The following is a 24,414-nucleotide window of genomic DNA, read 5'->3' as shown; positions in this document are numbered from 1 at the left end:
CAGTTTCTTTTCACACTGTATATATAAGTTCCTAATAATTAAAGATGTAAATATAAAAAATAAAACTTTTAGAAAAAATATGGAAGAATATTTTTATGTTATCAGGATAGGGAAGGTAAGGAAGAATTTCTTCAGTAGAATTTGAAATTTGAATTTTAAAGTAAAGAGTGGTAAATCTGTGTAGATCCAAATAAAAAATGTTCAGTTATTAAAAGAAAATGTGAAAGGAAAAATACCATCTGGGAGAATATGATTGCATAACATGTAACTAAAAAGGATTGATACCCAGATGTATAAAGAATATTTTATAAATCAATGATGGTAATAAAAAGATAGCAGACTGGAAATTCATAGAGGAGGAAACACAAAAACCCCATAGATGTGAGAAAGTGTTCAGTCTCGTTAGTCATCATGGAAATGCAAATTAAAACCTCATTTAAATAATATGTTATACTCACCATTTTGGTGAGATGGCTGTACTTCTTGCAGCAGTTGACAGTGTGGGGGTGCAGGTGGGCGTAACACTTGTGGCAGATCATCTTGTCACAGTTGTACTTCTGGGCAAGCTGGTGGAGGGAGGACCTGATGATGCCACCCCACAGGTGAAGCACCAAGTGTAGGGTGGACTCTTTCTGAATATTGTAGTCTGAGAGATTGCAGCCATTCTACAGCTGTTTGCCTGCAAAAATCAGACACTGCCCTCCTTGTCTTGGGTTTCAGCTTTGACCGTCTCAGTGGTGTCACTGGACTCAACCTCCAGGGTGATGGTCTTGCCAGTCAGGGTCTTGACAAAGATCTGCATCTCTGCATCCGCTAGGGAGGCTGCTCTGCTGCCTCATTGAAAAGGATAATCTATCATTTTTATTTATTTTTTTCTTTCAACATATCCCCTAAGTCACCCTTCATTCTCTTGCTAGAATCCCAACTATTGTTTTCAACTGTCATCCTGGTACTTCCAGTCACCATTATCCTGGGGATTGCCTTTGTTTCTTTCCTGTGCGGGCTTCCATTTTCCTGAATCCACCATTTCTTTCCTAGGTTTATTTCTTCATTGTGGTAGAATCATCCTTCAGGAGCTTCCTAAGAAAGTGTGTCAAGAGTTAAGTTGTTTGAGACTTTGTATGACTGAAAATGTCAGTTTTACCTTCATATGTACATAATAATTTGATAGGCTATATAATTTTAGTTTGAAAAATCATTTTCCATCAGAAATTGAAGGGTTTTTTTTCCAGTATGCTTAGTTTCTAGTGTTGCTGTTGAAGAATCTAAAGACATTTCTGGCCTCAGTCCTTTGTGACCTTTCCCCCCCTTGTGGTAGATGGAGTGTAGGACCACCTCTCTACCTTTGATGTGAAATTCCACATAGACATGCATCGATGTGGGTCTTTTTCATTCATTGTGTGGGATACTCTGGGCACTTTCACTCTGGAAATATATGTCTCATTCCTGAAGATTTTCTATTCATGTATTTTAAAGATTTTATTTATTTATTTTTAGAGGGAGGGGACAGGAGGGAGAAAGAAAGGAAAAGAAACATCAATGTGAGACAGAAACATCAATCAGTTGCCTCTTGCATACTCCCAACCAGGGACCTGGTGCCCAAATCCCGCACCCGCCCTGACCAGGAATCCAAAATGGCGACCTTTCAGTTTGCAGACGCCCAAACCACTGAGCCACGCCAGTCAGGACTTATTCTTATTTATTTTAAATGTTTTTTTTTTTTTCCTGTTTCCTGGAACTTTTCTTAGTTCAATATTAGATCTTGTGAGTTTATCCTCAAAATTTGTTTTCCTGTATGTATTCTTTTCCCTTCTGGGAGATTGCCTCAAATTTATCTACCAGTTTGTCAATTGATTTTTTTTAAACCCTATTATAGTTTTAATATAAAAGGGATATTATTCTTTAATGTTACTTTATTATAGATCTTGTTTGTGTTTCATAGATGCAGTATTTCCTTTCATATTTCTGAGGATATTATACTTTTTTTTTAAATCCTCACCCTAGGGCATATTTTTTCAGTGCTTTTAGAGAGAGAGAAAGAGAGACAAACATTGATGTAAGAGAGCAGCATCAATTGGCTGCCCTCTCACACACGCCCCAACCTGGGATTAAACCTACAACTTGGGTATGAGTCCTGACTGGGAATCGAACCAACAATTTTTTTTTAAGTATATTTTATTGATTATGCTATTACAGTTGTCCCATTTTTTTCTCCTCTTTATTTCCTTCTGCCCTACACCCTGCTCCCACCAGCATTCCTCCCTTTATTTCATGTCCATAGGTCGTACATATAAGTTCTTTGGCTTCTCCATTTCCCATACTATTCTTAACCTCCCCCTGTCTATTTTGTACCTACCAATTATGCTTCTTATTCCCTGTACCTTTCACCCCATCCTCCCCTCTCCCTCTCTCCACTGATAACCCTCCATGTGATCTCTATTTCTGTGAATCTTTTCCTGTTCTAGCTGTTTGCTTAGTTCGTCTCTGTTTTTGTTTCTTTAGGTTCAGTTGTTGATAGTTGTGTTTGTTGTCATTTTAGTGTTTGTATTTTTGATCTTCTTTTTCTTAGACAAGTCCCTTTAACATTTTATATAATAAGGTCTTGGTGAGGATGAGCTCCTTTAACTTGACCTTATCTAGGAAGCATATTATCTGCCCTTCCATTCTAAATACCTTTGCTGGATACGTAATCTTGAATGTAGGTCCTTGCCTTTCATGACTTTGAATGCTTCTTTCCAGCCCCTTCTTGCCTGTAAGGTTTCTTTTGAGAAGTCAGCTGATAGTCATATGGGAATGCCTTTGTAGGGTACTGTCTTCTTTTCTCTTGCTACTCTTAAGATTCTCTCCTTATTTTTAACCTTGGGTAATGTAATTATGATGTCCTTGGTGTGTGCTTCCTTGGGTCCAACTTCTTTGGGATTCTCTGGGCTTCCTGGACCTCCTGGAAGTCTATTTCTTTTGCCAGATTGGGAAGTTCTCTTTTATTATGTTTTCAAATAAGTTTTCAATTTCCTGGTCTTCCTCTTCTCCTTCAGGCACCCCTTTGATTCGGATGTTGGAATGTTTAAAGTTGTCCCGGAGGTTCCTAAGCCTCTCCTCATTTTTTTTGAATTCTTGTTTCTTCATTCTGTTCCTATTGAATGTTTATTTCTTCCTTCTGTTCCAAACTGTTGATTTGAGTCCTGGTTTCCTTCCCTTCACTGTTGGTTCCCTGTATGTTTTTCTTTATTTCACTTTGTATAGCCTTCACTTTTTCCTCTATTTTGTGACCATACTCAACCACTTGTGTGAGCATCCCAATTACCAATGTTTTAAACTCTGCATCTGATAGATTGCCTATCTCTTGGTCACTTAGTTCTGTTTTTTGAGTTTTGATATGTTTTTTCTTTTGAGCCATATTTGTCTTGGCTCAAACCATTGCCTAATACAAGGTGTTTAAGATTTAGGCCTATTTTCTTCTATAATTTTATAATTTTAGCTCTTACATTTAGGACCTTGGTTCATTTTTAAAAGATTTTATTTACTTATTTTAGAGAGGGAAAGGGAGGGAGAAAAAGAGGGAGAGAAACATCAATGTGTGGTTGCCTCTTGCGTTCCTCCTACTGGGGACCTGGCCCGCTGCTCAGGCATGTGCCCTGACTGAGAATCAAACCAGTGACCCTTTGGTTTACAGGCTGGCACTCAATGCATTGACCCACAGCAGCCAGGGTGGACTTTGGTGCATTTTGTGTCAATTTTTGTATACAGTGTGAGATAGGGATCCAACTACAATTTTTTTGCATGTGGATATTTAGTCGTGTTAGAACCGTTTGTTAAAAAAACTAGTTTTTCACAATTTAATTGCTTGACATCTTTGTTTAAAATCATTTGACAGTAAAGAGTTTCTGTTTTGAAGAACATATTCATATTGTTCCCCTTTTCCCTCAATATTGTTTTTAACATTTTTTTTTGAAAGTCTCAAACTGATAGAAAAGTTGCAAGAACAGTAACAATAACTTAATTTTCTCGAACCACTGAGAGTAAGTTGCCAACATGATGACCACTTTTGCATTTTCACAATCAAGAACATTCTCCTATGACCTCAATACAACCATCATAATCGGAAAATTAACATTGGTGCATTACTGACATCTTGGATTGGCATTCTTGGATTTGGGTTTCGTCCATTGTACCAATGTCCTTTATAGCAAGAATTCAGTCTAGAGTCACACATTGCATTTAATTGTCATGATTCTCTAGTCTTCAATCTGGAACAGTTCCTCAGTCTTTCTTGTGACTTTTACGACTTTGACATTTTGTAAGATTATAGGCCAGTTATTTTGTAGAATGTCAGTTGTGGTTTGTCTGATGTTTCCTCCTGATTAGATTCAGTTTATGCATATTTGGCAGGATTATCACAGGAGTGATGTTGTGTCCTTCTCAGTGCATCCTGTTGGAGAGCCCATGAATTTCATCATTACTGGTGGTATTAACCTTGATTACTTGATTAAGGTGGTGTTTGCCAGGCTTCTCCACTGTTATATTAGTCTTTCTAATTGTTTTATTGTATTTTTCCCATTACCATTTATCCCCCCATACCCTCTTCTGTGGCTGTCCTTTTTAATTTTTTGACAAATATTTTGTGGGAAGGCCTTCTGAGGTTATATAATTAATCATCAGTCTTTCATTTTTTTCATTTATTTATATCTACATGAGTACATAGATTCCTATTTTTTTAATGGTTTATATCCCCTTACTGCCATTATTAGTATTAATGCTCTAGTTTTTCCAGATTTGGTAGTGGGAACTGTTCAAGCTGGATTCTTTATTCTTTTGTCATGCCCCCTCATTCTTTGAGCAGTTGCTTACTTTTTGACGTGATTTGCTCCAGATTATTTGGCACTTGCTCTACTCCAGCCCTGGAATCAGCCATTTCTCCAAAGAGCCCTGGCGCCTTTTAATGGAGAATGGCATTAGAAAACAAGATCTGAATGCCTGTTGGGTGTGCGTATTGGAGTGTTGTTGATCCCTGGACCTCTCAAGGGACAGAACTGTGGAACAGTTGTATTCCCTATAAATTTACACATTTTCGTCTGTCAAATCCATGAGTTCACATCAATAGCTGGAATTCTAGTCCAAACTAAGAGTTCATTCTAGTTTTTTACCTTTCTATATTTGTAACTTTTCTTTTTTAGATTGTGAGAAACCTGGCTTCTGTTATCTTTAATGGTTTTACTTCATTGATTCATCTTTTTATGTACCCAGCCTCATAGCTATTGCTGCATTCTGTCTGCCATCTCCCATCCTCCACCTAAGTAGAAACTCTTTACCCTTCTCTGGCTTGGCCCCACTATGTTGAGATGCATACCTCCATGGGCTGTGTCCTTATTGTCTTGGTCTCCAATACTGTGCTACCTGGGCCCTGTGCCACTGCCCTTCTTACTTCACTAGCTTCTTCATCACCCCTTGCCGGGTTGTCCCCATGAGGATCTCCCCCTCACCCTGATCAAGCTCTGAGATCCTGTACTGTGTTTCTGCCCTCCTGCTTGGACATAGACCTCCCTCAGCTACTTTAGGCTCAGACACCAATTCTTGGCCCTTATGACCAGCCCCACCTGATGGCATATGGGCTGAATAATTTGGGAAGGAAAGCCATACTGTCTTTTTTAAAAAGATTTTATTTATTTATTTTTAGAGAGAGGGAAAGGGAGGGAGAAAGAGAGGGAGAGAAGCATTGATGTAAAAGAGAAACATTGATCAGTTACCTCTTGTATGTGCCCCAACCAGGACAGAACCTGCAACCCAGGCATGTGCCCTGACTGAGAATTGAACTGGTGTGCCTTTGCTTTGTGGGATGATGCCCAACCAACTGAGCTATACTGGTCAGGGCTACATTGTCTTTTGAGAGACTGTTAAGTTTTTTCAGGCATCTGTTTCAAATTATAAGTTAGTGCTTTATAAGAAGAGAAAAGAAGTTCTGGTTCAGATGGTGACATAGATAAATGTGGTACTCGCATCCTCCTACAACCACATCAGACTTACAACTAAGTTACAGAACAACCATCCTTCAGAACTGCCTGAATTCTAGCTGAACAGAAGTCCTGTAACTATAAAGATATAAAGAAGAAGCCACATCAAGACTGATAGGAGGGGCATAGGCATGGAATAGGCTTGCCCTATGCCCACATCTAGTGGTTAAAAATTGAGAGGGGTGTCTCAGCTGTGGAGATCCCCACTAAGGAGCAAGGGGTCTCAGCCCCTCCTAGGCTGTCAGTGTTGGGAAGAGAAATCCCCATTACTTTTAGCTGTAAAGACCAGAGGGATTGTGGCTGAGTGAGTCAGTGGGCTCCTGGAGTCCCAGGTGTTCCTCTTAAAGAGCCCATGTACAGACTTATTTGGACTCACTTGCTCTGAGCTCCAGCACTGGGGCAGCAGCTCAAAAGGCACCAGGAAAAAATGGGGAGGAACTGAAGTGTCTGGCTTCAGGACTAGGGCTGGAGGGGCAGCTTTCTCTCAGACAGAAATGCTGGCAGAGCAGGCTGGTGCCGTATCTGAGTCTTTTGAGTCTCCATGAACCTGGCTGACACTGTTAGCTGCCTCCCGCAATGATTCCCTGAGACCCCACCCCACTCAACTTTTGGGCCCACCCAAACTATTTTCAGTGGCTTTTCAAACAAAAGGCCTCTCCTGGATCATGCTTTGGACTTCCCTAAAATCTCTCAAATAAGCAGTATTTGGCCTGTGCCTATCCAGTACCTCTTGCTAAGTGGCACCAGACCTGGCACTAGCAGCAGCCAGCCTCAGTTTGCAGCTTGGGGTCCTCTCCTGGGCACCTTCAAGACCAGCACAAATGGCCATCTGCAGATCGCTCTGTAGCTCATTCCAGGTGGTCCTGGGCAGGGCACAGGTAGTCGCTGACCTTGCACACCCCAGGAGACCCCAGAGCCAGTGCACCTAGTCAACAGCTTTAGATCACGCTGGATTACAACCTAATCACCTCCACCAGTGACAGGAGGGGTAGACTCGGTGGGCACCAAAGCCCCAGTGAAGCTAGTCCTGCTCTGTGGGGTCAGGCCCTGAACAAGCAGCTCCTTTATGATATTCACAGCCAGCCCTCACAGCTGATTGGTCCTGGGGGGCAATCCTTCCATGTAACATGCCAACACCAATCATGGCTCAAGTACAATGAGACAGTGCATTCAGCTCACACAGGGCACACTTGGAGCTCCTAGCTCAGGTAACTGGGGAGGTGTGCCACTGGGACCTACAGGACACCTACTATATAAGGCCACTCTACCAAGTCTGGGCAATGTAGCAACTTTACCTAATACATAGAAACAAACACAGGGAAGCAGCCAAAATGAGGAGAAAAAGAAACAGATCCCAGATGAAAGAACAGGAGAAATCTCCAGAAAAAGAGCTAAATGAAATGGAGACAATTTATCAGGTACAGGGTTCAAAACAATGGTTATAAGGACGCTCACTAAGTTCCTTGGGTGAGAACTTCAACAGCATAAAAAAGGGCTTGGAAACTATAAAAAAATAACCAGTCAGTAATGAAAGATACAATAACTGAAATGAATAATTTACATGGAATCAACACTGGAGTAGATGAAGCAGATAATCAAATTAGCAATTTGGAATATGAGGAAATAGGAAACAACCAACCTGAACAGCTAAAAGAAAAAAGAATTAAAAAATGAGGAGAGTGTAAGGAGCCCCTGGGACAACTTCAAGCATACTTCATTCACATCATTGGGCTGCGGGAAGGAGAAAAGAGTGAGCAAGAAATTGAGAACTATTTCAAGAAATAATGACAGAAAACTTCCCTAACCTGGTGAAGGAAACAGATATACAAGTCCAAGAAGTGCAGAGAGTCCCAAACAAGATGAACCCGAAGAGGCCCACAGCAAGGCACATTGTAATTAAAAAGCAAAAGGTTAAAGATAATCTTAAAAACAGCAAGAGAAAGGCAGTTAGTTACCTATAAGGGAGCTCCCCTAATACTGTTGGCTCATTTATCAACAGAAACTTTGTAGGCCAGAAGGGATTGCAGGAAGTATTCAAAGTGATGAAAAGTAAGGTTCTACAACCAAGATTACTCTACCCAGCAAAACTATCGTTTAAAAATCAAAGAACAGATAAGGAGTTTTCCAGACAAGAAAAGTTAAAGGAGTCCATCACCACCAAACAGTATTACATGAAATGTTAAAGGGTCATTAAGAAGAAGAAGGAAAAGGAGGAGGAAGGGAAAGGAGGAGGGAGGAGGAGGAGAATAAAAAATATTAACAATAATATGGCAGTAACTACATATCTATCAACAATTACTTTAAATGCAGATGGATTAAGTGCTCTAATCAAAAGACATGTGGTGGCTGAATGGATAATAAAACAAGACCTTTACATATGCTGTCCGCAAGAGACTCACTTCAGATCAAAAGACACACAGACTGAAAGTAGAGGGATGGAAAAAGATATTTCATGAAAAATGGAAACCAAAACAAAAAAGCTTGGGTAGCAATACTTAAACCAGACAAAATAGACTTTAAAACAAAGACTATAACAAGAGACAGAGAAGGACCTGGCAATTCCACTTCTGGGTATTTATCCCCCAAAACCCAAAACACTAAATCAAAAAGACATATACATCCTTAATTGTCCAGCAGTAGATGAGTGGTTAAAGAAGTGGTGCATAAATATGATGGAACGTGACTCAGCCATAAAAAAGAATGAAATCTTGCCATCTGCGGCAATAGGGGTGGACCTAGAGGGTATTGTGCTGAGTGAAATAAATCAGAGAAAGACAAATGTCAGATGTAATCTAAAAAACAAATGAATGAGCGGAACAGAAACAGACTTAGATACAGAGAACATTTTGACGATTGCCAGATGAGAGATGAGTTGGGGAGATGGGTGAAAAAGGTGAAGGGATTTAGAAGGACAAATTGGTAGTTACAGAATAGTTACGGGGATGTAAAGTACAGCATAGGGAGTATGGTCAATAATGTTCAATAACTATGTATGGTGTCAGATTGGTACTAGATTTATCAGGGTGATCATAAGTTATATCAATGTCTAATCATGGGTTTGTACACCTGAACTAATATCTTATGTCAACTGTGTTTATAAATAAAAAGTTAATTAAAAAGTAAGGGAAAAAACCCAAATAGTTGGAAAATTTCACTTTTCAGGCAATTGTTGGTATAGTTCTAAAATGATTTTTTTTTTTTTGGCCAATGTTTAAGATTTAACATAAAATAACACAATTTTATTTATAATTATTTGAGTCTCAGTGTATTAATACATTGGTTAATGAGTGATTCCTGACTGCGGGAATTAGAAAACAAATGATAATTTCATTTACAAAATAATACACATTTTTCTTCTAGCTCTTCCACCAAAGCCACCTAAGCCAATGACTTCAGCTGTTACAAATGGAATGAAGGACAGTTCTCTTTCTCTTCAGGATGCGGAATGGTACTGGGGGGACATTTCAAGGTAACTAGAGTGCTACTATAATGGAATGCAGGTTCTAAAAAGTCATTTTTGACTTCTTGAGAATTAGTAGTAAATATGAAACATTGTAATGTCCCATTGGTTGTTATGTAAAGATTACCATTTAAGAGATTGTATAAGAACATCTCAAAAGTTTCTAAATGCTTTTCTTCCCACAAAAAAGTGACAAAATATTTAAATTATGAGTGTGATTTTACTTTTAATTCTGTATTGAGGATAGATTTCTGAATAAATTATACATACACTTAAGATATAATTGCACATGCTTTAGGATAAAAGATACTTGTAGGTACTTGATTTTCCTTACCTTTTGTTTCTAAGGCACTGGTTCCACAGCCTTTACATATGCAAGAATTAATCGGGGTGGGATCCAGGAATCTGCATTTAACAACCTCCCCAAGTGATTTTGATGCACTCTTCACACACCTCATTTTGGGAAACAAGACTCTAGGACAGATTTGCTCTTTTGGTAAAATGTGGTTTGGGATTATTTTGAATCTAGAGAAGGAATATACACACTCAAATATGGAGGTTGGCAAAAGTAGGTTTACGATCGCACTGACATCCTTTTGAGTTAATAAAGCTATTGTAATAATCATAACCTGCATATCTTTTCCCATATGAACAACTGTAAAACCACTTTTACTCACCCTTGTTTATATTTTAAATCTGAATATTCTATTTTCTTGTTTTTAAAAAGCACTATACATTTCTGCCAAGTCAGGTTTCAGGTTGATGCTGTGTTTCTCAATACGCTTGCCCTTCTCTTTCTCTTTTCTATTCTCTCCCATTACCAAAGTGGCACTCGTTTTTTCCTCTTTTTTTACCATTTGAACCATTTTTACATGTATAATTTAGTGTCATAAAGTGCATTTAAATGTTGTTTAATCATCGCCACCATCCCTCTCTGGAACTGTTTCATCTCCCCCAGGTGAAACTCTGTACCCATTTATAATACACTAACTCACCTTTCCTCTTACTTTCCTTAGGCCCGCCCTGGCAACCACCATCCTACTTTCCGTTTTATAAGTTTGACTGCTCTAGATACCTCATATAGCATACAGTATTTATCTATTTGTGACTGGCTCAGCATAATGTCTTTAGGGTTCATCCATGTCGTAGCATGTGTCAGAATTTCTTTCATTTTTAAAGCTGAATAATATCCCATTTATCTATATTTATTCATCTGGACATTTGGCTTTGATGTGTGTTTGGATTGATTCCAGCTTGTGGCTAGTGAATAATGCTACTATGAACTTCGGTGTATAAATGTTCAAGTTCCTTTTTTCATTTTTGGGGGGTATATACCCAGAAATGGAGTTTCTGGGTCACATGCTAATTCTATATTTATTTTTTTGAAGAAGACAATATATTTTATATTATCAGAAAATTTTTATTTTACCATTATATAATAAAAGGCTCCCTTACATTTAAATACTATTTCAATTGATATTTTAAGACCCTGTGGGTCTGTAATTCAAGGGTCTTTTATGCCCTGCCATTTTCTTTGAGTGTTCTAGTGTTGCTCCTTAAAGTCCCAAACCAGCTCTGTAAAGGAATTTATCAGTATAAATTCATATTGGAGGATATTATATTGAAAGATTGTGAATTTAGTGAATTTTTCCCCCCCGATCAGACACAGCTGCCACTGTTGCTTTAATATAACCTTCTTTCTAAACAGCTGCTGGTTTTTCCTGAAACTCTGCAAGTTCAGACTTGCCAAAGGAATCCCTAAAGGCTTAATGGAAACACTATCCCCTATAGACAGTTGAAAGCTGGAAAAGGTTAAGATGCAAACAGCCCTTCCTTAGATTGCATAATACTGAAAATCAAAACAGAATGAACATATCTAGGGGGAGGAATTAAATGACCTCTGAAGGCCGCATGATTCTATAACCTTAAACATACCCACCTTCCAACAAGCCTTAGTAATAATAGGAAAACAAATGACACTTACTTTTTTTTTTTTCATTTTTTCTATAATTCTTCAGGGAAGAGGTAAATGACAAATTACGGGACATGCCAGATGGTACCTTCTTGGTCAGAGATGCCTCAACAAAAATGCAGGGAGATTATACTCTGACTTTGAGGTGAGTATTATGTAGCATTTTGGTTAGTGTTCTACTAGCATTATTTATTTCTGGGTATACAAAAATTTCTGTATTTTATTTACATCTTTATATATTATGTTTTTATTTTAATTTAGATACATAATTTTAGTTGTTTAACTTTTTCTATACATTAAATATTTAAATGTCTTATAAAATAACAACAATTTTTATTTTTATATAGCAATAAAGTAAAAAAGCTAAAATCCCTAGTAAGGAAATAAGATGTATACTGTTGACCTTACGAGTGAAGCAGAAATCATGTGCACAGCCTAAGGTTATTAACAATATGTTGAGAATCCACCCCTCTAATAACCCTATTATTTTCTTTAATGTAGACTTCAAAGAGTTAAAACTCAACTTTACTAAGGTTGATGATGATATGTGGAAGATAAAGCAATTCTCAGTCTGTATCATGCTGTCCATCTGGGCCTATTAGAATCTCATAAGCGGTGGATGTTTCATTTCGTATATTTACAAAGATGGAACATATATTTTAAAAGATTAGGAAAATTGCTTTAGATATTTCCGCAATTAATTTTAACAATTAAAATAGTCTGATTATCATAAAGTCATTTTTTTAAGTAAAGAATAATAACAGCAACAATAACAACTTCCTTGTACTAAGCATTTTACATGTAATATTTATTTCTCACAACAACCTTATGTGGTGTAGGTATTAATATTTCTATTTTATAGATGAGGCAACTGAATCTCAGCCTGGTTAAGAAACTTGACCAAAGACATATAGCTAGTAAGTGACAGAGGATGGGTTCAAAGGTAGATTTATCTGGCTCCTTGCTGCCTTTCCATCCTGGTATCTTTAAGGAAAGCAACCCTGCCCTGGCTGGTGAGACTCAGTGGATTGAGCACTGGCCTGCAAACCAAAGGGTCGCCGGTTCGATTCCTAGTCAGGGAATATGCCTGGTCCCTGGTAGGGGGCATGTGAGAGGCAACCACACATTGATGTTTCTTTCCCTCTCTTTCTCCCTCTCTCCCCTCTAAGTTAAAAACAAAATAAATAAATAAAATCCTAAAAAAAAAAGAGAGAGAGAAGTAATCTTATATTTCATACTAGAAATTTGAAGTCACTATATTAGTTTCAGGTAAAGGCATTAAGAAGTTAATATTTTGGGACTTCAGTTGTGCTGAGGAATAATCAATGTTTTACACTGATTCATTCAACATAATTTTTTTCCACCCTAGTCTGACTTCGGTCTTCCCATTTTACTGGGACTGGTAAACCAGTGGCTACTGCTCTCTTACCTTACCTGACCTGTTAAGCAGCATTAGTCCTTCTCTTCTGATTTTCTTCATAGTTTTAGGCCACTCCTTTAGTCAATATCTAAATGTTAATTGTTCTCCAGTTCAAAATTGGGCCTTCTCTTCTCTGAATTCATTTTCCCACAATGAAGCTTGTCCTGTCCCATGGTGGTTTTTTTAAAGATTTTATTTATTATTTTTAGAGAGAGGAGAAGGGAGGGAGAAAGAGAAGGAGAGCAACATTGATATGCAAGAGATACATTGATTAAGTTGACTCTTGCACACCCCCAACTGGGCATCTGGCCTGCAACCCAGGCACGTGCCCCGACCAGGAATCGAACCAGTGACTTTTCCATTCACAGGCTGGCACTCAATCCACTGAGCCACAGCCAGGGCAATGTCCCATGGTTTTAATATACAATTATGTGGTGATGATTCATAAAGCTTATCTCCAGCTCTGACCTTCAGAACTTCAGATGCATATGCCCAGTTGCCTGCTTGCTTTTGCCACTAGATAACTAGGGGATGAACTAATTTTAATGTGGCCAATACAGAATTTTTTTTCAAACCCAATTCTCCCTACCCAAACTGTGTCTCTTCAAGACTTTACTTTTTTAAGAAATAGAACCACTATCTCTACTGTTACTCAATCTTCAAGTCTTTTTCCCTCTCTTTCTCTAACCCTCACATTCAGTTCATCATTAAACAAGTCTTGCCAACTCTACCCCCAAATTTATATTCATAATCTCTTCACATTTCTCTACCATCTAAATCTAAGCTGCCATCATCTTGCTTGGTCTTTTCAGTCACCTCCTAGCAGGGCTCGTAGCATCTTAAAATTTCTAATCTTTCCCACCCCTGTGGACCATTTTCTGCACAGCAGCCAGAGTGATACTTTTAAGATATGAGTCTGATTTGTCCCTTGCTTAAAACTCTTTAAAAGAGTTTCTCTGCAGCATCTGAGGTAAAGAATTTAGATTTTATTCTAACTTACAACACTCTATTTAACCTGGTCTTGGTCTCCTTCTTATATTGCCTTTCTTTTCATTCTCTCTCTGTATTCATTACATTCAACTGCACTTGCCTTTCTGTATCTCAAGACAAGTGAGGTTTATTCCTCCCTTAGGACTTTTGCAATAGCTGTCCCATTTGCTCTTTGTAATAACTGTTCTTTCTGATCTTTGCATAGTTAGTTCCTTCTTTGCATTCAGATCTCTACATACATGCCAACCCTTCAGATCTTCCCTAATCACTCAATCCAAAGTAGCCAACCAAGGATGTATATTGCCTCAATTTACTTCTCTGTGGCTGCTCATTGTTTTCACCTTCTCTTCCAACTTGTTTATCTCGCCCCCACAAAAATTTAAGTTCTCTAAGACTGGGGACTTTGATCAATCATTGCTGTATCCCCAGAGTCTAGATTAGAGTGTGATAATGGATAGGCATTAGATAACAGATGCCTAATAAATAGTTATTAAATGAATGAATGTCCTTATTTATCTGCAGAATGGTTTTAATCCTACACTAAGGTACTTTTTTATAATGGCTAGATTCCTAATTACGACCAATGAAAAGCAACAATTTTTATATCTTTGGGATGAGGAAAAGAGCCTGCATAATTACGTAATTTATCTAAAATTTCAGTGCTTTTCCGGAAAAGCCAGCGAGGGGCCGTGCTTAAAGCTTTCTAGTCTAGGGCCACTGTGTTAGAGACCTACAGCTGGAAGGAATCTTTAATGTTACCTGGTTCATCTGGGTTTCTCCGGATAGAGGAATTCTTTGCTTAGTATTTTTCAGAAAGGGCCATTATTGAGTTTCCATGTGATCTTTCAGTCATAGGGAGCTAGCATATTCCTTTTCCCGCAGACCATTTTGTTGTTTAGAGGATCATCTTTCTGCTGGGTATTGTGCTAGGGCTGGGGTTATGAACATAAATAAAACATGGATTTCCCTTAAGAGTGCATAATCCAGGTGTGTAATGGCGGAATAGGAGAGGTACATTTATACCATACCTTAATGCAGTGTGCTAAGTGCTATATTAGAGTTCTGTCTCCATTCTCTTTTTCCCAGCCCCTGGTAACCATTGTTCTACTTTCTGTCTCTGAATTTGACTATTTTAGTTACTTAATATAAGTAGAATCATGTAATATTTATCTGTTTGTATTTGGTTTATTTAATGTAGAATAATATCTTTAAGTTTCATACATGTTGTGGTATATGTTAGAATTCCCTACCCTTTTAAGGCTGAACAATATTTTGTTGCATTATATACTATATTTTGTTTATTGGTTGATTGGTTGACATTGGCAAGAATGTTTTAAAATTTTCATGTATCTAACACCAGGTCTGACATATAGTAGGTACTCGGTAAATATTTGAAGGACGAAATAAATAAGATAAAGAAAAAGAATTTTTCTCAGAGGAGATGACAGTTGAGCTGGGCCTTGGTAGATTTTGCCAGGCAGGAAAGTGCTGGTCTTAATTTAGTAAATACTCATAGCTCAGTACTAGTTACTCTGCAGAAAAGCTAACAATGAGTTAAAACTTTTGTTTCAAGGAAGGCAGACTAGTAAAGGTAAAGAGAATAAAAAATGCTTTGAATTAAACTAAAATAACAGAAGAAGGACTTAAAAGAGGGTAAGAGATAACTTGTTGAGAGGCTATAAAAAGCTGTTCACCATGGAAGAAATTGTATTTGCAATGTATTTGAAAAGGGGGATAGGTTTGGATATGTAGAAAGTTGGGGGGAGCATTTGCAGGATTAAGTAACAAAAGGAAAAAGATATAGAGGTAAGAAACGATAGAGTCCTATTCAGTGAGTTGCAGTCCCATTTTGTCAGTGGGTAGAGTTTATAAAGAGGAAAAAGTGATGGGGGGATAGAAGGATAGAAGGTTGGAAAACGGTTATGTTGAAGAGGGCCTTGAATTCTAAAATTTGGAGTTTGTATTTAATGTTGTAGATAGGCAGGGGGAGCCATTGCCATTTTTTCAGCAGGGAAGTTATATGCACAGGCTATATTTGAACAGAAAGAATAAAAGAAGATAGATACTAACTAGTAGAGTTAGAAGTCTATTAAGAATTGAGGGGTAATGGTGATCCAGAAGAGGATTTGTTCTTTAGTCATTTAATATTTAATGAGTGTCCACAGTGTTAATAGGTACTGCTCTAGGAAAAGGAAATGATGGAAAGTCAAGCATGGTCTCTTGTCTATAGTGTTCATGTTTAGGGGTGGGGGCAGGAGTGGGGGTAGAAGTCCCTGGCTGGGTGGCTCAGTTGGAGTGTTGTCCTGTGTACCAGAAGGTTGTAGATTCATTCCTGGTCCCTAGTCAGGGCACATACCTGGGTTGTGGGTTCAATCCCTGATGGGGTGCTTACAGGAGGCATATATCAGTGTTTCTTTCTCACATCGATGTCCCTCTCTCTCCCTTCCTTTCTCTCTAAAAATCAATTAAAACGAATTTTTAAAAAAGAGGTAACTTTACAGTTATGGAGTGCTATATAGAGAATAAAAAGGGCTGTGTGATAGAGAATATGAAGAAAGGGAATTTAAGATTGTTTTGAGAAGGAAGACCTCTATGAGGATATGACCTCTGGAAACTTAAGGATTAGAAAGATCCAGCCAGAAAAGTGTTTTAGGGAGAGGGAACAGAAAATGCAAAGACACTGATTTTGGGAAGATTTGGTGAATCATTGACTACAAAGACCACTGTGGCTGGCTTACAGTGTGAACCGCAGAGTGGTCGGAGATGAAGTTGAAAGTGGGAAGAAGCCAGCTACAGAGAGCCTAATGACCCATGGGAAGGAATTTGAATTTTATTTCTAAGTGTAAAAAAAATTAATAAGGGGTTTTAATGAAGGGAATGACATGATTGAAACACTGAATACACTATACTAGGATGGTGGCTCTAAGAAAGGAGTTGAGTCAAAGTAAGGTAGTGGGGAGCTAAGAGCAAAAGGGATTTGATAATAGAATATGTGTGAGGTTGAGAGGGAGTTGAAGGTGGTTTGAGCCTGCTGGGCTTAGAATGAATGTACCATTTGTGGAAATAGGAAGCACTGTCAGGAACACTGTTTTATTGGGGAAATGGGGAAGGTGTTGATTTTAGCTGCTCCAGAACTTCTAGGTAAAAATGTATCTAGACTAGATCCAGAAGTACAGGTTTGGTGCCTACGAGAGAATATAAGGCCAGAAAAAGATTCAGTATCATCTACATAGAATATATGGGGGAAGAGGGTGGAGGCTGAAGGCAAATTCTTTTAGGGAGTAACTGTGTTTAGCAGCAGGAAGGAAGCAGTTAAAGAGCATTCTAAGAGGTTGAGAGAAAAGAATGTCATAGAAGTCATGGGAGGATGAAATATTAAGAAGGATGTGGGGGGCTGTAAGAAGGAAGGGAGAATAGAAATTTAGTCACTGCAAAGACACTGAGCCTGGGGTAGAGGGATGGGGCAGAGTCTCAATTTGGTAAGTCACTGGTGACCCTCAAAGGAGAGCAGCCAGAGTCAAATCAGCCTGGAGAGAGTAAGTGATCAAGTAGGGGTTTTCAAGTCAATAACTGCTGTTAAAATCAGTAAATAGCATTCATTGTAGAAAATCTGGGTAGTTAACAGATCTTTAGGAATCTGCTTTATGCCAGGCGTTGGGCCAGATGCTAGGATATAAGAAGGAATATCATGGTTCTTCGTTTGAAGATTATGTGAGGGAGAGAGACATATAATTAGAAATTCGCCATCCTCCCCAGCTTCTTCCTGTCTTCACTTCCTTCCTTCCTTACTTAGGAGTCCATGGTCCATTGTTAAAATAACCCTTGTGAATATATCCTCAACAAACTTGCTCCTCTCTCCCTCCATTTTAGTCACCTTACTATGTTCCAGTACTTGGCAAATTCAACTCCATCTATTCCCGCCTATACCTGGACAGCCAAATTTGAAGAAAAATACACCATGCTGACTCCTCTTGAAAACAGAAAAGGCGGTGTTCTTGCTGCCTGTCACCTACCAGCCCCAATAAGCAGAGACAGGGATTGACCCTTTATGGGCGCTTTATTCAGATGGCCAGTGATCTGAGATGGTGGGTTTGTACCCTAAGAGACGGTCTTAAACTCCATTTTAAACCAACTCTTTTTATAAGGAGAAGAAAAATGTAGGTAAAGGGTTTGGAATTCAGGGGAAAGGTTAATCAGATAAAAGCTGCAGCATTCTTTCATCTGTGTCCTGTGTGGTGGGTGGTGGGTGGTGGTGGTGGGTGGGTGGTGGGTGTCTCACCCTGGAACACAATGGCTCAGATACCATCTTGATTGCTTGCAGTCCTCCTGGGGCACAAAGGTGGAACTGCTTATGGTCTCCTAGAGTCAAGGTGGTCATACCTTTAGTTCCTGAAACAATGGCTTTTCACATGCATTGATTACTAAGCTTATTAGCTATTACCTGAAACTAAAAATTTTCCAACATTTGAGTCCCCCATCAGTCTCACATTTAAATTTGTGACTACTAATCTTAAGCAGGACTTTAGTACCGTCTGGATGAATTTCTGCATCTCCCCAATCCATTTGCTTCCCCATTTTCTTAGATGACAATTTCACATGTTTTTTTCTCTTCAAATCAACAACACATCTTCCCCTTTTACCTACAGAAGTTGAGACATGAAAGCTGTCAGAAGAGATCTAACTCTCTTATGCTACTATTGCCAAGTTATCAACATATTTGCACTTGAATGTGAAGATTGCCTTTCTCCTGTTCCAGCAGGGAGACTGACTGTTCCTGTTCTTGTTCAGGATTTACCTCCTGCAGACTGGATCTCTATCTAATCTATTCAAGGACACACCTTGGGAGTTACCTTGTCTTTGTTTGGATCAACAGTTTTTGTGTCTCTGCTGAGTCACCATTAGCATATAAATATGCTCTACTCTCCCATTTAAGAATAGTAAATAAAGAAAATTCCCTTGACCCTATTTCTCTGTCCAGCTATTTCCCTATTTTTCCACTCTTATTTACAGCAGTATTCAAGATAGTTGTCCAAGGCATTTCTTCTTCCTCTTTCATCCTCTTTAATCCATTCCAGTCAGGCTTCCACCTTAGCGGTGCACTGAAACCATTTTGTCAGGATCACTTAGAGATCTCTGCTACGTCAGCCCCAAGTCATTTACCCAGTTGACGATTTTCTCTGTTGAAATGCTTTGAAAAAAATAATTCTTAAAACTCTTAGTTCTCCTTTTACTTCATTAATTGCTCTCTCTTGGTTTCCTTTGCTGGTTCTTTTTCATTTCCCTGACCAGTAAACATTGGTGAACTCTACGGCCTATACCTTGGACCTCTTCTCTTGTTTTGCTGTGCTTATCTTCAGATAACATGGATAGGGTGACTGATTTTGTACCTCTAGCCCAGACCTTCTTCTGAACTTCAGATTCTTCCGGTACGCTACTGGACCAGTCATCTGTTCTTGGATGTTCACTAGGCATCTCATGCCTAACCTGTCTAAAAGCAAAATGTTTTTTCCTGTTTAAATATATGTTTTTTAAATATAGCCTTCTTCATTTTCAATAAATGACAATTCCATCCTTCTAATTACTTAAGATGAACACCTTGAAATCATTTTAATTTTGTCTTTCTCTCATACCCATATTTAGGCCATTAGCACATTCCGTCAGCTCTCTCTTCAAAATACAGGGTCCAGCAGAAGTAATGCCTGCTTGAGTGTGGTTGGTAGGTTAATAATATGGATGTAATAATTTATAGTTTTAATTTGAACATGTCATCTAAAATGTCATATGGTGTGCTTGAGTGTAATACTGTTTTGTTACAGAATTACATGCTTATGATTTTGTAAAAAGAGATTTTGTAATAAACAGGGGGTCATTATTTCTGCCGGGCCCTGTATATTCAGAATCCCACCATTTCTCAGTGTCTCCACTGCTATTATCCTTCTTCAAGACATCATCTTCTCTTACTTAGATTATTTTAATAGTCTGCCTACTGATCTTTTCACTTCTACCCCTGCGTACTTTGCATGGTCTCTTCTCAACCCAGCAGCTAGTGAGCCTTTTAAAATAAGATAAATGATACCATTCTGCTCAGAACCCTCTTGTGTCTCGCCATCTTACTCAGTAAAAGCCAGAATCCTTACAATGGCCTATAGACTGTTACATGATCTACACTCCTTTTCCCTGTCTAACTTCATCTCCTGCTACTCTCCCTTTTTCTGATTCGGCCCCAGCATCACTGGCCTCCTTGCTGTTTTTCAAATATGTCAAGCTTGCTTCTACCGCAAGGGCTTTGCACTGTTGTTCCCTTCTGCCTGGAAAGCTTTCCCTCCAGATATCTGCTGTGCTATCACTTGGTTTAAGACTCTGAACAGAGTGGTTTTCCCTTATGCAACATAAATAAAATAGCAATTCCTTCACTCCCAGAACTGTCACTTCCCTTTACTCTGTTTAATTTTTTCCATAGGATTTATTACCATTTGATAGTTTATTTTTGTTCTATTTTGAGAAATTCTGTATGCTCTTTATAAGGTTAAAGATGGAGATATGTTCCTCATGCTTCTAAACTGTAAGTTCCATGAAAGCATGAACTATAGATGGCTTGTTTGTCACTTTATCCACCTAGAGTCATAGTTCCTGGCACATAGTAGATGTTCAGTAACTTTTTGAATGAATGAATGCCTTTTAACTTTGCTTTAGCAGAGACACCAGCTTGCATTCATTGTGAGTATATGTGGGGTGTACTCCTATAGGAACTACATATGATTATGTGGTCCTTCTAATGTACATTTTATAGGAATGATTTTTCATCTATCTAAATACTGACCTTCAAAGCATTATTTAATTCAAATCAATCCGTAAATTCAAACCTATTGGGCTTGCACTTTCATACAGATCCCAGTACCTCATTTATCATGTACAGTAGGATGGCATAAATTAGAGGCATATTTCCCCCTCATCAAGTCTGCATGCTGCTGTAAGAACGGTTGAGTGGGAGCTGTGCAGTATTTTGCTGAGATACAGTGATTCAACCTGATTTTGTTTTAGATTGTACCTTAAAGGACTTAACAAAACATTGCCATTTTAAGCTTTGGTTATAAATTATCTTTTAAGGCACCATTGGATAGAACTCAATAAACAAAAGTGGTTAAAACTATTCAAGAATCAAATTACACTCATCCAATGTAAATGGCTCTTCCAAAGCTGTACTTTGTAAAACAGCTGAATGACTTTGAATCATTTACGTACTGTGTGGCCTAAAGAATAGTTTCCAAGAATTATAAGCAAATATAAAAGACAAAATAATGTCAGGTCTAGATAAATTACTCAGTCATAAATCATTCAAGCAGCTTAATTTTGTTTGGTCATTGACAATAAAACCTTGAGTGTTGTTGGTGATTGTGTGACAAATGTTTATCATCCTCCTTCGTATAGAGATGCTTCTGCTTCCCTCCATAGACACACAGCCATGTAGTTCTGGGTTCTAAAGAGATTGTTTCTGTTCTTCCTTAAAATATATTAATAGAATTTAAGTTAGATAATTCATTCAGAAAATAAACTAAAGATACAATACAGTATTTTTCTTAAGTGATTATACTGACCTTTATTAGTAAGCAAGATATTTATAGACAAAAGAAATTGTTGTAAAAATAGCATATTATATATACTTTTACACACATAATTTTATGTACCTTTTTGCCTGTTCCAGCCTCAACATAAAACTTGTTTATTATGTGACATCAAGCTTTTATATTTTCATATGAAAGCAGTATTTCAGTAGAATGGTGGGGAAAAAAATCTACCCTTGTTGTCTTGTTGTTCACAGGAAGGGAGGCAATAATAAGTTAATAAAGATCTATCATCGAGATGGTAAATACGGCTTTTCTGATCCTCTGACATTTAATTCAGTGGTGGAGCTCATTAACCACTATCATCATGAATCTCTTGCTCAGTATAATCCCAAACTTGATGTGAAGCTGTTGTACCCAGTGTCCAAATACCAACAGGTATGATTATAAAAGTTCTTGATAGCTATTTAGCAAGTCATTATTTAAGAGCCTCATTTGATTCTAATTCATCAGGATTATCAGTTAAAAAAAATCTACTTAAAATTTTCTACGGAAGATTTAAGAATTTTAGGACTTATTTTGTGGCAACTATTAATAGTTTGTTGCATGTATTTATTAACTGTGTAAATACACTTACTTATGTTTTCTATTTGTACTTTATTAATTTTTAAATCAATAATTTTTGTTGTGATATAAAGACTGATCTTAGCGTTAACAAAAGAATTTAGTGCTTTTGCATGCTCGATGTTACTATAGTGGCTTAAATTTACAGTAGAACTACAATGAAAAATAAATAGATATAAAATTTAAAAAAAATAAGTAAATGTGAAAATTTATGTTAGAATTGTTAACATTCTTTATTTCTTTTGTTTGCCTGCATAGGATCAGTTGGTAAAAGAAGACAATATTGATGCTGTAGGCAAAAAACTGCAGGAGTACCACTCTCAGTATCAGGAAAAGAGTAAAGAATATGACAGGCTATATGAAGAATATACCAGAACATCCCAGGTTAGTATAGTTTTGTTATTTAGGCAACGTTACAGTTACATCAGGTTTTCTTTAATTCCCCTGACATTCATTAGTTGTCTTAATATCTTAAATAGTCTTTTTGAGACTTTGATGATATAAATTTCTCCCATTTATAAATCAGTATTTTATTGGTTGAGGACATATTTTATGTCAGTATTAACTAGGATAAGGTTTGACTGCAAGTGTTAAAAAATAACAATAACAAAAGCTTCCACTAGAAATTTATTTTTCTTTTATGTATAGGCAGTTCAGGGGTTTTAAGGCAACTTCAAAATCATTAGGGCCTAGGGTTTTTCTGTCTGGATGCTTTTCTATCTGTGGATTTGGCTTACTCCAGTCTCAGCCGTGACAACTATATTCTGGCAAACAGGACAGAAGAAAAGGAAAGAGAAAGGAATGTTTCCTATTTTTAAGGCTGCTTGCTAGAAACACAAACTGATTCCACTTTCCTCCCACTCAATAGATATGGCTGCCAGATCATAGCTAGCTGCCGGGTAGGTGGAGGAAGTCTTTTTTTTTTTTTTTTTTTTAAGATTTTATTTATTTATTTTTAGAAAGAGGAGAAGGGAGGGAGAGAGAGAGGGAGAGGAAAATCAATGTGTGGTTGCCTCTGACATGGCCCCCAATGGGGACCTGGCCCATAACCCAGGCATGTGCCCTGACTGGGAATTGAACCAGTGGCCCTTTGGTTCGCAGCCTGCGCTCAATCCACTGAGCCACACCAGCCAGGTCAGGAAGTCTTCTATAACCGTGAAAGAATGAGGAGATTTGTGTTTACTGATTTGGAGGGATTTCTAAGATATATTAAGTAAAAAAAAAAGCAAACTATAGAAAAATGTATATAGTATCCTTTCATTTATGGTTTTAAAAAAGTAAGTAGAGGGTATTACATGTGTACATGTTAAAAAACACGTGCTCAGAATGTTTCTGGCCAGAAACTGATAAATGCTCTGGCTAAGATCATTAAGATATTAAGAGTCCAAAAGTAGAAAACTTACCCTTTACTATATATCCTTTATATTTGATTTATTCTTTCTGTGTGTTTGTGTTCCTTCTTAAAATACAGAAAACTAACTGAATTAGAATTCATGAGATTTATTTTCTAATCCTGGTTATGTTGAAAATTGCTTATGTCCCTTGAGAGAGTCTGTGTTCAAAATTCCCATCTGTAAGATGGAGATAATGGCAACCCCAACTGTATTTGAGTGAGTGTGTGTGGGAGAGAGACAGGGAATCTGGTTTCAAAGTTCAGTATGATCATCTAAAAACGTTTGTTGAATACTTAGTCTGCGCATGATACTAATTCCCTAGTTGTAAGACTTCCATTCAGTCAGGTTCAGGTGGTTCTGAATGATGGTTGTTCTGTAGTTTAGGTGTAATTTTGATGTGGTTGTAGGGGGAGGCCAGTACCCTATTTACCTATGCTGCCATCTTGATTGGAAGTCTGGACCTCATTTCTTAAACTCTCTTCTTGCTCTACTCCAGCCACACTAGCCCCCTTGCTGTCCCTTGAATATACTAGACCTGTTTCCTCCCTTCGGGTGTTTGCACTGGCCATTTCCTTGCCTGAAACATATCCCCTTACCCCCAGATAGACAGTCACCTGGCTAGCCCCCTCAGTTCCTTCAAGTCTTTTCTCAAATGTTGCCATCAAAATAAGGCCTACCTGACAACTTTATTTCATATTGTAACTCATATTCCAACCTTTTCCCACTCTACTTCTTTTCATAATACTTGTTACCTACTAACAAACTGTATAGTTTATTTACTTACCATGTCTGTTATTTATTGTCTGTATAACCCCTTAAACCATAAGTTCCTAGAGGGCAGAAAAAATTTTTTTAAAGATTTTTTAAACTTATTTTTAGAGAGGTGAAGGGAGGGAAAAAGAGAGGGAGAGAAATATCAATGTATGGTTGCCTCTTGCACGCCCCCTACTGGGGGACCTGGCCTGCAACCCAGGTATGTGTCCT

General features: G+C 38.0%; 1 protein-coding gene across 2 annotated transcripts in view; it reads left to right on the top strand.

Moving 5' to 3' along the window:
• The window catches only part of PIK3R3 (phosphoinositide-3-kinase regulatory subunit 3), a 72,796-nt gene that overhangs the window by 24,860 nt on the left and 23,522 nt on the right, over nucleotides 1-24,414 (top strand). For both annotated transcript variants that reach the window (XM_024571042.4, XM_024571041.4), the window contains 4 exons: nucleotides 9,369-9,477; nucleotides 11,487-11,585; nucleotides 21,670-21,850; nucleotides 22,295-22,420. In XM_024571042.4, coding sequence (XP_024426810.2) covers nucleotides 9,369-9,477; nucleotides 11,487-11,585; nucleotides 21,670-21,850; nucleotides 22,295-22,420 — 515 coding nt within the window. The remainder of the gene's footprint in view (nucleotides 1-9,368; nucleotides 9,478-11,486; nucleotides 11,586-21,669; nucleotides 21,851-22,294; nucleotides 22,421-24,414) is intronic.

This window comes from Desmodus rotundus, chromosome 3 (assembly GCF_022682495.2).
Source record: "Desmodus rotundus isolate HL8 chromosome 3, HLdesRot8A.1, whole genome shotgun sequence".
NCBI classification, from domain to species: Eukaryota; Metazoa; Chordata; class Mammalia; order Chiroptera; family Phyllostomidae; genus Desmodus; species Desmodus rotundus.
Note: the sequence above shows the minus strand (reverse complement) of the source record. Positions and strands in the feature narration are given on the sequence as shown.